The sequence below is a fragment of the Panthera tigris genome, chromosome D4 (genome assembly GCF_018350195.1).
Source record: "Panthera tigris isolate Pti1 chromosome D4, P.tigris_Pti1_mat1.1, whole genome shotgun sequence".
NCBI classification, from domain to species: Eukaryota; Metazoa; Chordata; class Mammalia; order Carnivora; family Felidae; genus Panthera; species Panthera tigris.
In genome coordinates, this window is record NC_056672.1 from 45,418,683 (window position 1) to 45,434,488 (window position 15,806).

The following is a 15,806-nucleotide window of genomic DNA, read 5'->3' on the forward strand; positions in this document are numbered from 1 at the left end:
AGGGAGAGCGATGCTCTCTCATCAAGCGGGGGAAGGTGGAAAAGTGAGTAGGGCCTTTATCAGTAACCCGACTCTGGGCTCAAACTCATGAACTGTGAGATCACCACCCAAGTGAAAGTTGGGCACCCAACTGACTGAATCACCCGGCACCCTGGACTTAGGTTTTAAGAATAAAGAGACTCAACAAGTTGTCTTTGATAAGAATTTATTAAGACAAAATGCATATTTAATAAAATGAAAAGGTGAATACGTTTTATACATTTTAACACAATGTAAAGACAAAAACCTTTATATGGAAATATAAATATAAATTAGTCAAAAGAGTGAATGAATGAATAAATAAATAAATAAATAAATAATAAACAATAAATAAATAACATCAGGGCAATCGTCTCTTAAGGACTGATGATCCTGAAGCCGGATTTTTTTTTTTTTTTTTTTACATATTCTTGCTTAATACTACTCACAAAATATTTGTGGAATTAAAGTCAATAAATTCTGTAATGAAGGCTGCAGTGAGAGTCTCTTGAAGTGAGCAGGCATAGTGCAGGGTGATGTGGCACGTCAGGCAATGAGAATCACTTCAAGGTGACCCCAGGTCTCCATCCTTGATGGCCAAGCTGTCGTGCAAGGTCGCCGAGGAGGACAAGGCTCTCATGATTTCCAGTCTGACAATTTCCCAGGCGCAGTCACTGTATCCCTGGTCCTCCAGGTAGACGCGGATGTCCTGGAAGTACCTCTTGATGGCCAGGGCAGGGCCGTGCATCCCCGGGGCGCGCTCTCCCTCGCCCGTGGCCTGCACCAGGCAGGCGTCCAGGGCTTCCAGCTGCCGGTGGAGGCCAGAGCGGAGTCCGTGCAGCGGCGCGGGGCTCCAGGCCGCCGAGGAGCGCTCCGTGTGCAACAGGTTGAAGGTCTGCTGGAGCAGCTCCCGCAGGACGGCGGCGGCGGCCTGGGCCTCCCGGAGCTGGCCGCCCTCCAGCACCTCCCGGGGGAAGCGGAAGTCTTTTCTGGCCCGCAGGCACAAGAAAGGGGACAGTCTCCGCATCTGGCCCAGGAGCACCAAGTTGTCCCTGCTAACCTGCGCGTGGCTCCCAGGCAGGGCACAGCCCAGAGAGCCTCCAGGGCGGCAGGTGAGCAGCGCCAGGGCGGTCAGCAGAGGGCGCAGGAGAGCCATGGGGAAGCCGAGGGGGCTGCTGGGCGGGCTGAGCTGGGCGACCTTGGGGCCGAGGTTCTCTGAGCAAGGCCTCGAAGCATGGCTCTTAAATAGGGAACGCGGACAATTTCATTTTCTGAACATCCTCTCCACTTCTACTTCCTTTTTTTGTTTTCATTTATGCATTCTCCTTATTGTCTAAGAAGATGTCATCAATCTAAAATACTACGTTGGCAATGGAAGCTTTATTTCCCAATAAACTTCTGATATGTCCATCCCAATGGACCCCAATGGAGAGAGGGATGCTCTCTCATCAAGTGAGGGAAGCTGGAAATGTGAGTAGGGACATGCGAATGCAGATGGACCAAACTTCCATTTCTCAAGCAGATCAGTTTCAGGCAAGCATGTTCATCAGTGCTGAGGGTGTTAAAAATCTAAATTTAAAATAAATAATATCCTCTTTCTGGTCTATTCAAGGATAATAGGAAAATAAATAAAAATAATTTTGTCCCTAGAATCAAGTAAGTATTCTTCATTTTAAAAAATGACAGGAAAACTCGGGAATTAAGGAAAATATTTCAACACTGGAGATACTGAAATTCACTGGTACATGAAATCAAGCAAGTGGCTAATTTCACCGCCCTCTTTCTTACTGGATAGTGATGAAAAGAATGGTTGATGGAAATGTTTACTCCAGGTCATGGTTAGGGAACAATTGGCATGGCCTCCAACATTTTTTTCAAAACCTGAAGAATGAAAATTATTTTTAAAATGTATTTGTGATGATTCCCTGGGAGAAACCAAACACCAGCATCTTCTTTCTTGTAGCCTCATCCTACTCCTTGGTGTTTCCTTCCTCATTATTACTCACACCTTTTAGATGGGCCATCATTCTCTTCTTTCTCGGATTCAGCACTGTTTTTCTTCCTGTGAGCACAGATATCAGATCTTTAAAGAAGAAGAAGAAGAAGAAGAAGAAGAAGAAGAAGAAGAAGAAAAAGAAAGAAAGAAAGAAAGAAAGAAAGAAAGAAAGAAAGAAAGAAAGAAAGAAAGAAAGGGGTTGAGGGGCCCTGGGTGGCTCAGTCAGTTAAATATCCAACTTCAGCTCAGGTCATGAACTTGTGGTTCATGAGTTCGAGCCCTGCATCGGGCTCTGTGCAGACAGCTCAGAGCCTAGAGCCTGCTTCAGATGCTGTGTCTCCCTCTCTGTCTGCACTCCCCAGCTTGCTTTCTGTATCTCTCTCTCTCTCTCAAAAATAAACATTTTTTTAAAAATTAAAGAAAAAGAAAGAGGTTGAAAATAAGTACACATGACATTTCCTCTCTGTCCTATATGATTTGAACTTGAAATATTTAGGCACGCTCTCAACTAGTGTATCAGAAGGGCTAAATGAATGATGCCATGTGCCTTCATTCTGGTGCTAATAAGAAAGCACCATGGACTGCGTCTTGTAAACAACAGCAATTTGTTTGACATGATTCTGGAGGCTGGAAGTCTAATGTCAGGGGGCCAGTGTGGTTGACTTGCAGTGGGAGCCCTTTTCTGGGCTATAGACGGCCATTTCTCTTTGTATCCTCACCTGGTGGAGAGCATAACAAGATCCTCAAATATTGTGGTGATGGCAAAGTTTTACTAGAATAGTTTTTAATTTCCACATTTATTTGGAACAAAGCACACATTCTTTGATGCTGACTTCGTTTTCTTTTGGCACATTAATCCTAATTGTTGACTCATTAAATGTTACAGTGCTGCTCTCTGATCACGATCGCCAAGGACCTGCCAAATTCCACAGATTTCTTTCTTTCAGTCTTATCCAGAAGGATGGTGCTGCTGATGACAACCGAATCTGCAAATTACGTTACCTCTTGTAAGCGATTCATTTAATCCTTTCAACATAGTTGTTGATATTATTTCCAAGAAGTGCCTGCTAAGAGTTAGATAAATAAAACAATGTAATAAGTCAATGGTAAATCCCGTTTTAAAAACCTGACATTCTGAACGCCACCCCCTTATCCACGACATTAGACACCTGTGCAAACTGCATGCGTTGAACCATCACTTACTTTCTGGAAGGCCTACACATAGATGTTCCTTTATTGTCTCATACCTCCCTGATCACATGTTCTCTCTGTTCCTTAAATTGTCTTCCGCCTGCAAATACGTTCATGCACTGACCAAATAAAAAGGTGTCTTGTTTTGCATAATCAGAATTAAATGATAAATTGGCAATCATTTCTCAGAGCCTAACATACGCCCAACAAAAGTAATAATTCTATTAATAATTATAAAATGACCATATTTAATGCACCCCAGATGTGGCTCATAGAGATTGCTTAGTTAATTCTCACCATAAATTTGGTAGATGCGTGAGACACAAGCCCATATGAGTCACAGCCCCTGCACCAGAGAGTGACTGATTACAAACATTTCAGTGACTCCTGCGTAGAAATGACTGAACTACTGACTCTTACGGATCAAAAGAACAAATACATATGCTACCAATTTAGGCGAATAGGGGAAATGATAGGAAAAATATAAGATGATACATCCTAACAGGTAAAGTGTGAGAAATGGAGCAGAGCAAAAGGACTGCCATCGGCAGAGAAACCAGGGAGTCAGAAATTCATGCTTCCCCTGGGCCACGGAGACACCCCTCACTCAAGGCCCCCTAGGTGCGCCCCAACGGCCAGAAGGGGGCGCGTGAACTCACCACAACCTTCCAATTGGCACCGCCCACCGTCAGCAGTATCAGCCCGCCCCCCCCACCCCCCCACCCCCCCACCCACCGAGATAGCTCGAGGCTCGGGAACACGTGGGGATTCCAGTCCAGTGAACAGACCCTCCCTTGTCCGGCCTAACCGTCCAGGGGAAGCTGTGCTGCGCTTCGCATCGAGCCTTTCATGTTCCCGATCGGCCCCCCGCGTGGATCCTCTCCTTTGTCGAGCAGTTGTTTCAGCCAGAGCGGTTTACAAAAGGGCGCGTCTCCTCGGGATGCGGGGCAGAACCGAGATCGTGCTTCGTGGGGTATGTGTGCAGATCCAGGATTGTTTCTGGGGAGAAGGACGCGAGGTCAGGGAAAGGGAAGATGTGTGCCTATGTACAGATGATTTCATTCCATTTGAAAGGTTAATTTTTGCTACCATGTTATAGTGGTGAAAAAAAGATTGTTAAATTTTAAGTATTTTTCAGCAGAAAGTTTCCAGGCTAGAAGGGGGTCGCACAGTATATTCAAACTGTTGAAAGACAAAAACTTCCAACGAAGAATACTCTAGCCAGCAAAACCATCATTCAGATGTGAAGGAAAAAGAGTTATTGCATAATAAATTTATGATCTGAGCGAGGGACAAATGTAACATAATCACCTTTGGGGGGACATGAAATAATGGCTTTTATACCTTTCTATATACCTGTGACAGAAACAACTATCATAGCTATGTTTAATATGTTCCTGATGTTTGTCCTGAAAAAGAAAACCAAAGCTGGAGGCAACACAATGCCGGACTTCAAGAGGTATTACAAAGCTGTAATCATCAAGACAGTATGGTACTGGCACAAAAACAGACACATAGATCAATGGAACAGAGTAGAGAACCCAGAAATGGATCCACAAATGTATGGCCATAGTTGGCCACACAGTTTTTGACAAAGCAGGAAAGAATATCCAATGGCATAAAGACAGTCTTTTCAGCAAATGGTGTTGGGAGAATTGGACAGCGACTTGCAGAAGAATGAACCTGGACTACTTTCTTACACCTTACATAAGAATAAACTCAAAATGAATGAACGACATAAATGTAAGACAGGAAGCCATCAAAATCCTAGCAGAGAAAGGAGCCAAAAACCTCTTTCACCTTGGCCGCAGCAACTTCTTATTCGACATGTCTCTGGAGGCAAGGGAAACAAAAGCAAAAATGAGCTTTTGGGACCTCATCAAAATAAAAAGATTTGCACAGTGAAGGAAATAATCAGTAAAACTAAAAGGCAAGCAACAGAATGGGAGAAGATATTTGCAAATGACAGATAAAGGTTAGTATCCAAAATCTATAAAGAACTTATCAAACTTAATACCCCAAACAGAAATAATCCGGTGAAGAAAGGGGCAAAAGACATGAATAGACACTTCTCCAAAGAAGACATCAAGAGAGCCAACAGACACATGAAAAACTGCTCCACATCACTCATCGTCAGGGAAATACAAATCAAAACCACAATGAGATACCACCTCACACCTGTCAGAATGGCTAACATGAACAACTCAGGCAACAACAGATATTGGTAAAGATGCGAAGAAAGAGGAACCCTTTTGCCCTGCTGGTGGGAATGCAAGCTGGTGCAGTCACTCTGGAAAACAGTATGGAGGTTCCTCAAAAAATTGAAAATAGAACTACCTTACAACCCAGCAATTGCACTACTAGGTATTTATCCAAAGGGGTGGTTTTTCTTTTTTTTTTTTTATTTTTTTAATAAAATTTTTTTTAATGTTTATTTTTGAGAGAGAGACAGAGCATGAGCAGGGAGGGGCAGAGAGAGAGGGAGACACAGAATCGGAAGCAGGCACCAGGCTCTGAGCTATCAGTACAGAGCCCGATGCAGGGCTCGAGCTCACGAACTGAACCGTGAGATCATGACCTGAGCCAAAGTCAGATGCTTAACCGACTGAGCCACCCAGGTGCCCCAGGGGTGCTTTTTCAAAGTTGCACATGCACCCCAATGTTTATAGCAGTGCTATTGACAGTAGCCAAAGTATGGAAAGAGCCCAAATGTCTATTGACTGATGAATGGATAAAGAAGATGTGGTATATATATATATACACACATATATATGTATGTGTATATATGTGTGTGTGTGTATATATATATATATATATATATATATATATATACAATGCAATATTACTCAGCAATCAAAAAGAATGAAATCTGGCCATTTGCAACTTCGTGGAGGAACTGGAGGGTATTACGCTAAGCGAAAGACAAATATCACATGACTTTACTCATATGAGGACTTTAAGGGACAAAACAGATGAACATAAGGGAAGGGAAGCAAAAATGATATAAAAACAGGGAGGGGGACAAAACATAAGAGACTCTTAAATACAGAGAACAAACAGGGCTGCTGGAGTGGTGTTGGTGGGGGGATGGACAGTTTTTGGGATGAGCAATGGGTGTTATACATAGGAGATGAATCATTGGAGTCTACTCCTGAAATCATTCTTGCACCATATGCTAACTAACTTGGATGTAAATTTAAAATGACAACAACAACAGAAACACGTCCCTGATGCTTTCTGCCATTTATTCAATTTTGGTAACTTTGTGAGTTGTTGTCTTTTCACGGAACGGTACTTTGAATGGAATATGGTATTCTCATTATTCCTGTTTTGAAGCCGCAAAAACTATACAACAGGACAATGAAAATAATTGCCCCAATCATGCTGCAAATTGAGGGAAAGATTAAGAAAATGCCTTGTTATCAAATTTATAAGTCACCTGAGAAGACCAGAGTAACCCATGAGGAAAAAATGGAATATAGGACAGAAGTTTTTGAATTTTCTTACTGGCACAACTATTTTAAGTTTTTTACAGTTGTCACTTTTACTAACAACCCTGAGGACCTACAAAATGTCTAACACTGTGCAGAATACTGGGTGGGAGTAGGAACTGTAGAAGCGCTTTTGCCCCAAGGCGTCAATTAACCACAAGCATGTCAGTGACCCTCAATTATAACGACCAGTGTGGGCTAAGGGGGAGATAAGAGTAAAGGGCAAGACTTTGATCTTGAAAAGTGCAGGACCACTGGAAATCATTAGAATGATAAAAGTTGAAATAAATTAAATGAAATGTATAAACACTTGGTAGGATTTGGGGGGTCAGTTTTCATAAATACACCCTGGCTCATGACTGCAGGATATAGCTCAATAACAATAGTTTCTGCACAGTGCTTCGACATACTGATTAAAAAAAATTTTTTTAGAGTATCATACTTTTTTAGGACAGGGAACACACCTTATTTCCAGTGTGTTTAACTGGAAACTACACGCTCAAATCTCAACCAAACCTCAATCCATGGTGGTGAATAAACGTGCTTGCTATAGATGAGATGTTTTGACATATTTCAAGTAGTCAAGTATCAAGGTTTGGCTTAGAATTACATATTGACATTTCATTTATTCTGTTTTATTTGCAAAATATTTGAGTGGCATCCCTATAAGTGTCTTGATAAGTGAGGGAGACAGAGGAATATAGGTGGATTTAAAGGTAAAATTTACATAAGTAACCTGAAAACGTGTTTAGAGAAAACTTTTCACAAGAATTTTGGGCCTTCCTGCTCTTTCCTATGGATGGTCACTTTCAGCATCTAACTCAGGATGAACAAAGTGTTCAGAGAATTATCATAAAGAAGTGGTAAAGTAGGAAATTTATCAGAAAACTCCAGTGAATATATTAAAATTATTTTTAACAGATCATGGGAAAAAGCAAAGACTCATCCACTTTCTTTTTTGAGAAAAATAAAGTCCTAATTCAAGTACTTTTTTTTTTTTAATGTTTATTTATTTTTGAACAGAGACAGAGCATGGAGCAGAGGAGGGGCAGAGAGAGGAAGACACAGAATCTGAAGCAGGCTCCAGGCTCTGGGCTGTCAGCACAGAGCCCTATGCAGGGCTCGAACCCACAAACCATGAGACCATGACCCGGGCTGAAGTTGGATGCTTAACCAACTGAGTCACCCAGATGCCCTGTGATTCAAGTACTTTTTAAAGGATTAAATAAGAAACTCAGATTTAAGGGGTACCTGGGTGGCTCAGTCAGTTGAGCATCCAACTCTTGATAATAAAAAAATAAATAAATAAATAAAAACTATGGATGCAAACCAAGTAAAATATTAGTAAAATAAATCAGAAGGCATGTTAATAATAAATCATAATCCAGTAGAGTTTATCTAATAATTCAAGGAGGTTCACACCATAGCTATTTCAGTAGATTTTAGAAGTCTTGTGCTCAAAATGCAGAGCTTTAACAAGTTCATGGATGAAAAACTTCAATTGTATAAAACCTCAATTACAATCAAATTCAATACATGATGTGCAAGAAAGAGGAGTTGAGAATGATTTCTTGTATTTTAACCTGAGGACCTGGAAATACGGAATTGCCATTAATTGAAGGGGAAGAAATAAGAAAAGGTTACATGTGTTTGCTTTCGTTTGGTTTCCAGCTATTGTTTTTATTTATTGTTTATTTAATTATAAAGGAGAGAGAGAGAGAGAGACAGCGCATGAGCAGGGCCGGAGCAGAGAGAGAGGGGGACACAGAATCCCAAGCAGGCTCCAGGCTCTGAGCTGTCATCACAGAGCCCGATGCGGAGCTCAAACTCACAAACTGTGAGATCATGACCTGAGCAAAGTCTGACGCTTAACCGACTGAGCCACCCAGGTGCCCTGTTTTCCAGGTTTTTAAAAGGAGATTTCAATTTGGAATAACATAAATTTGAAGCACTCATTAGATACCACCTATCAAATAGTCTATTGGATATGTGATTCCAGAACTTTAGAATACATCCTCAAAAAGGTGTAAAGTCCTGAAAGCTAGATTGGGTCAGGACCTAGTTCATAAGTTGTTTTTTTTTTTTAATTTTTTTTTTAACGTTTATTTATTTTTGAGACAGAGAGAGAGACAGAGCATGAACGGGGGAGGGGCAGAGAGAGAGGGAGACACAGAATCAGAAGCAGGCTCCAGGCTTCGAGCCATCAGCCCAGAGCCCGACGCGGGGCTCGAACTCACGGACCGCGAGATCGTGACCTGAGCTGAAGTCGGACGCTCAACCGACTGAGCCACCCAGGTGCCCCTGTAGTTCATAAGTTTAAACTGAAAAGAATTCAAGGTACTGAACACAGGAAAACCACACCTTTAGATGTCACCAATGAACCTAGGAATGCGCAGCCAGAAAGGTGGAGCCACACATCCGGGATCTAACTGAAGATCTTACAGACTGTGTGTGTGTGTGTATGTGTGTGTGTGTGTCTGTGTCTGTGTCTGTGTCTGTGTCTGTGTCTGTGTCTGTGTATATGTCTGCTACACAGTGTGTGTGTCTAAAGAGTTTTTATGAAAAATGAATAATGAATTTCTTTAAATAATGAAGAAAAAGACAACACAAAAGCAATGGATGCATTGTCTGTGCGTAGGAAACCCTGCCTGGGTTGCCAATGAATATGGAAATACGGGGCTCTTAAAGCCGAAGTCAGCTCCAAATCTGTTCTTCTCAGCTCTGCTTTGTGATGCTGGGGCTCCAGTTCCTTCTGCTATATTTCTGCTTTGCCAGCAGGTTTTTCTTTTGAAGTTACTCCATACCAATCACAGAACATGGACTGGAAAGTTGGAGTAAACTTTGTTTTCCTGACTGCACTGTGACTGCTAGTAACTACTAACCGTGCGGAAAAGGACAACTCATGGTTGCTAGCAGACGCTATTTGTCACCTGTCAGATTGGCAAAAACTGAAAAACAAAAAAGAAAGAAAAATATAAGATCCTGTGTTTGTCAACGTGTGGGAACCTAATAATTTATACACTCTTAAAAAAACTGCTTATTTAATTTATTTATTTACTTATTTACTTATTTATTTATTATTTTTGAGTGAGAGAGAGTACAAGTGAGGGAGAGGGGCAGAGGGAGAGAGAGAAAGAATCTGAAGCAGACTCTGAAGTGGGGCTTGATTCCACAACCCGGGGACCGTGACCTGAGTCAGACACTCAACTGACTGAGCCACCTAGGCAGCCCGATGCGGTCTTGAATATAAACTAATATAGTCCTTTTTTGGTGGACAGTTAGCAGTATTTATTTGCAAAGTGTATGTATTGCAACCAATAAGTTTTACTTCATGGCCTCTTTGTTAGAGAAAGACTCTCAGGTATAAGACATTTACATGACACTTACATCGACACACTGTTTAAACTTAAAAGCAACTGAGAAATTGCCACACAGACAATGTGGGCAAGAGTTTGGGAAAGAGAAGGGGGAACACAGAAGCAGAGCTAGTTCAAGGGATCCGTCCCCTCCTCCACTCCACCCCCACCCAATTTTGGAAGATCTATTAGTAGCCCTTTTTGAGCGCACAGCTTGTCTGATTACCCAACCCCATGTGTGTTTCTGGAGAAAAGTACAGATCTGGGAGCCAGATATGACTTGTTATGGGACCCACAGCCAGTCCTTCAGCACGTGAAGCCACTACCTCTCCTTGGATTAGTGTTTGCCCTTGGGAGCATAAGAAGGGTCATTCCTGAGGGTCACCTCCTCCCGGAGTTCTCTAGCCCTGGGTTTTCTACCTATGTGGTTACTCATCCTGTCTGAAATCCACGTTAGGAGAATCAAATTTTTAAAATTAAATTCAGTATTATTAATTATGTAACAAAAAAACAGACGTTAATCTTCCCAGGCTTTCATTGCTGTGTAAGTGCGCACCTGCCTGGAGGAGATAAGGGCTGCTTCTCTAGGCCTGGATATGGGAGCCAAGAGACTGGAGTAGAGTCAGGATGAGCTACATTGACCCCATCCTCTTGTCTCCTCCAGGTGGCAACGGCACAACAGGTGGCTCCAGTGGCTCTTTTTTCTACTTAATTTTATGATGACTCTCCTCCTTGGTGACTATTTTACGGTTCTTCTTTTTCAGCAGTGACTCCACTCAGACCTTTAACGGTGTTGACCCTAACCACATGGATGTAGAGGAATACAGAGAATGATTTCGATCACTTGACCATGTTGACATCAATGGGCTGAGCAGTGATCCAAGGTGAGGCCAGAAAAACTACTCTTGCCACGAACCGCAGGACTTACTTATGTTGCCTGAGAGATACCTGAGGGAGCTATCCCATGACTCCACCAAGCACACAAAGATCACAGAGGATGATGGCCCAACACTGAGAGGCCAACTCTGCACCAAGGACAAGATCCCGCACAATGTCATACACAATGACGGTAAGGATGACACTTACCCAAAAAGGGATTTGTCAGATGTGGTCTTTGTGTTCAGAGACATGCCCCGCCTGTAAACCAGTGATGAGAGGGCACTAATGTGTTCTGCAGTGTCCGTGGGAGGAACCTGGGTCAAGTTGTGTGTGGGTGCGTTTGGCTGAGGAGTGAGAGTTGTCTCAATAAGTAATGATGGAAATATTCTCATTCCTTCCCACTAGCTAGATTTTTTCCCATCTTCACTCACTTTTCATCTTTCACACACACTCACCCTCCAAATTTTTCCTCACCATCTGCCTCATGTTTTTGCCGATGCTATGTGACTACACCATGAACTATCTCATCATTGAAGGCTGTATGATCCCTTGGCCCTAGGCCGATGTCATCAACCCAGGCACCATGTAGATTCTCCACAGGGATGACTTCTCCTTCTTACGGTCCCCACTCAGTGGGGAGAACTCATTGTTGAATTAAAATTTTGTTTCAGAGGCACCTGGGTAGTGTGAGAAACAATGAAATTTTTCTAATTTTATGGAAACTTTCTAAAAATTTGTTAATTTTATTTATTATCGAGAGACAGAGAGAGACAGAGCATGAGCACGGGAGGGGCAGAGAGGGGTGGGGGGAGGGAAGACACAGAATCCAAAGCAGGCTCCAGGCTCTGAACTGTCAGCACAGAGCCCAACCCAGGGCTCGAACTCCCAAATCGAGAGATCATGACCTGAGCCGAAGTCAGATGCTTAACCAGCTGAGCCACCCAGGTGCCCCTGGAAACATTTCTTTGAGAGACATTTTCTTGGGAGTAGAAGGGGGAGGACTTCCTAGCTGATGAGAGGAAATACCCCCCTGCACACACCCACATGCCCACACGGAGATAGAGCCTAAGGCAGGTGCCAAGGTCACCTGCAGGATGGACCTGCCATCCTTGGCCCAGAATGCTGTTGCTATCATCAGAATGGGGACATAGGCTCCCTAGGGAGCATGAAAGTGAGATGTTTTTGTTCCCTCCCTCTTGGAAGTATCTGAAAGTGCAAAGAAATCCCTCCTTCTCTTTTTGCTGTTATTCTTTAGTGGAGCCTGTGCATGAACTTGGGCTTCTTGTGCCTAAGAGCCTCCACTAATCTCCCGTCTCCTCTTCTGGAGGTGGGTGGTCTCCATTCCTGCATCCTCTGTTTCATCTTTTCCCGGTGAGGGTCTCCTAGAGTCCTCTCTCTCTTTGGCTGTTGATGATGTTTTTGTCCTGTTTGCTATCCTCCTTGGTCTGAGGGAGCCCTGCAAGCCTGTGAGCATAATGGAAGGGGCCCCTCATGGCCATCTGGCCTTCCCTTGTCCACAGGTGAGGGAGGGGCAACAGAGCTCTGCAGGCCAGGGGCTGAATCTTTTGTGGTTGCCTCTTCTCCCTGACCTGCTTGAGGGTGTTCTCCAGAGGGCATTGCAGGCATGGCTGTAGAGTAAGCTCTTGAAACATGGGTAGATGGGGAAGAAAAAGTCAGGGTTGGGTCTTAGCCACATTAAAGTGGTTGGTTTTTACTCAAGAACTTTGAGGAGTGGGCCCCACCTCTGATGCCCACATAACTGCCCAACAGGGACTTCTTGGCTCTGTCAATGGCCTGGATGAAGGAAAGAAAGCCTCCGTGAGGCATTCTGGTAACACTAGTGACAGTAAGGGAGCCACTTGTCTCCTTGTGTATGGATATGGGGCTTCCCAGGATGGGGCTTTCACAATACTGTGGGTCCTCACAGTCTTGTTGACTTGCCTCATCTTTTGGCCCACATTGTGTCCTGGGAAGACATCCGGGATCCTTCTAGTCTAGCTTCTCCCCTGGGCCTCTTGATATTTCATTCTGTGAGTGATTCGCCAAGTCGCACTTTGTCTGTTTCTCAGAGCCATGGCATAGAAGGCAGTCCTCGTAAGGGAGCTTATGGTGGTCATAAAACCTAAGAGGTAGAAAGGTACACCGGGAGGAGAATGGGGACAGCCTGCCAGGCAGGCCTTGGGAGGTCACATTCCTTCACATCCCTGACTTTATGATACTCTTTTTATCCCTTACCCCAAGGCTGCCTCTCAGATTCTGTTCCCTATGGTTCTATCTCATGCCAACTCCGTGCTGCCCTGGGACTCTGGAATTCTACAGAGAAGCTAGCAAGAGGGATGCGCATAACAATGGAAAAGATGAATCATCTTTTCTGAAGAAAAAGTAGGTCTAGTGCCACATTCGTGCCTTTTGGGTGAGTTCTCTGAACTGAGAAGGTAGGAGCCTGGGTGCCTCAAGTGAAAGTAGGAGCAAAGAGTATGTAGGTGGCTAAGCAGGATGTTCCATTGAGAACAGACTCGAGATTAATACCCAGGAATGAGGATTCAGGGTCAAAGATTCAATGACAATAATAACAAGGTCCACACGCGTATAGGGCTTTGTCATTTTAAAGTGCTTTCACACACATTGTCCCAGGAGGTCATAAAAACCCCTGTGAGGTTTATGGACCGGGGACTCTCTTACATAACGGAGTCTGAAGCTTAGGGAAGTTCATTTGTCCAAAGTTGTCACCCCAAAATTTTGCTGTCAAAACAATAGCTCTCCTTCTCCATCTCACACACTCTACCAGTGGGTAAGACGCAGGGCCCAGCTTGCCCGCGGAGGCACCTCTGGATTCCAAGTGCCCCAAGTTCTGATGTCTTGCTGTAAGTCTCTCCTCTGAGCATTCCTGCTTTTCAAAAAGGACCAGCTGTGGGTGGCGACATTGTTAGCATTTATGGACCAGGGACTTTATGCAAAAGAGAAGTAAGATTAAACTGGGGAGAGCCTAGGTTCCAGGGGCAGAGCTGTGTGCTTTAAAGCCTCTGCTCTTTGCTTCCTGCCTCTGCTTTGCTGCTAGAGGACCAAAAAACATGAGGTCAGAACCTATTGTTTTCCCTTCTTGTTTTTTTAAATGTTTTTATTTTAAGGGAGAGAGAGAGAGAGAGAGCACAAGCAGGGGAGGGGCAGAGAGAGACGGAAAGAGAGAGAATCCCAAGTAGGCTCCACACAGGGCTGACGTGGGGCCTGATGCAGGGCTCAGTCTCACAGCCATGAAATCATGACTTGAGCCGAAATCAAGAGTCCGACGCTTAACCAACTGAGCCACCCAGGCGCCCTATTGCCCTTTTCATTCTAAAGAGGCAACAAACATTATTAATGAAATGTGTGACTTTCTACATTGGTTTGATTGAGATCTCTGCTGCTTCCATATTATTCATTTTTAAGGTAGATACAAATACTTTCTACTGATATTTGTCATATTCAAATAAAGAAGTGTTCATGCATGTGGTCCTTTACTGATATTTCAGACAGTGACCTCTCCTGAAAAGGGGCACAGATTCTCAGATGTTCAGATACATCTGCTCTGTCTTATAGTGTGTCACTTCCTGAGGACAAATCCAGTATCTGGTTAGTGTATCTGAGGCTCAGCATTATTCTCTATGCATCTAACCCAAGGGAGAGCTTGTCCAGAGACCCTTGGGATGGGAAGGTGGCTGAGGAACAGTGTTGAGAGACTATCCCTTTGGGTGGCCTGAACTCTCTTAGTGAGCTCTTCCATGGCCCTGAATCAAAGTCTTTGGGATTTTACCCTGGATCTTCTACAACACCTAAGTGTATGGTCTGTGACTTTTGGATAAAATCCCAAATCTCCACTCTACTTCACTCTCTGACCTGCCAGTTCTCATAGATTGTTGAGCTAATATCTCCTGAGAGTTCCCGTCCCTGATGTCTCTCCATTCTAATTTTTTAAAAACGTTTATTTATTTTTGAGAGACAGAATGCAAGCAGGGCCAGAGAGAGAGAGAGAGGGAAACATAGAATCTGAAGCAGCCTCCAGGCTCTCAGCACAGGCCCGATGTGGAGCTCAAACTCGTGAACTGAGAGATCATGACCTGAGCCGAAGTCGGACGCTTAACCAACTAAGCCACTCAGGTGCCCCCTGAAGTCTCTTCATTCTAATAATTGGTTAAGAATGGTGGGAATACAGAAAAACAAGAATCAATCTCTTTTGTGGGCTGGATGTCAGGTTTCCTTACATAATGTGTGTGTGTGTGTGTGTGTGTGTGTGTGTGTGTGTGTGTGTGTTTAAACATCAGTCTACCTGGACAGCACTGAATGTAATAACACAACAAAGAGGATCCCAACTGTATACAAATAAAAAGGGGAGGAAGTGGGACCAAAGCCCCAGGATTTAATAAAATGCAGAGTAAACTAGGCAAAAGTTATCCATCTAAAGCACTCTGCTGCCCAAGGCAACTGAGCCAGAGAAAGCATACTCCAACATCAAATTCCAGGCATATATTTAGTTATGGAATGGTCACAAATGGTTGTAGGTGGAAAGTAGGAAAGACCATCAAAGTGGGAGGGACATATCACCTCGTTCAGTCTCTCTTTACTCCGGTTTTACCCCAGATCTTAGATGAGTTTCCTTTTCCTCTTTAGAGAGATAGGCTTGGACCTCACCACATCCTTAACTTTTGCAGGTCTGGAAATCTCCCAACAGTTTTTACGAATTCCCAGAAACACTTTTATTAGCATAATACACAGAAATTATAATCATCTTCAGCACAAAGGATTTCCCTAGCTGAATACACTCTCAGACTGGCACCCAAGGTTATAAAAGATTTGGCCCGGGACCTAGCGCCTCCTTGGAATTGCCTTCCAGTTTCTTCC

The 15,806-nt window shown here is 43.6% G+C and overlaps 1 protein-coding gene across 1 annotated transcript; it reads right to left on the reverse strand.

Moving 5' to 3' along the window:
- Nucleotides 1-487: 487 nt before the first annotated feature.
- On the reverse strand, nucleotides 488-1,176 carry LOC102956457 (interferon omega-1). The gene has a single exon (XM_007098569.2). The coding sequence runs from the start codon at nucleotides 1,172-1,174 to the stop codon at nucleotides 584-586; it is 591 nt and encodes a 196-aa protein (XP_007098631.2). The 5' UTR covers nucleotides 1,175-1,176; the 3' UTR covers nucleotides 488-583.
- Between the last annotated feature and the right edge of the window lie 14,630 nt (nucleotides 1,177-15,806).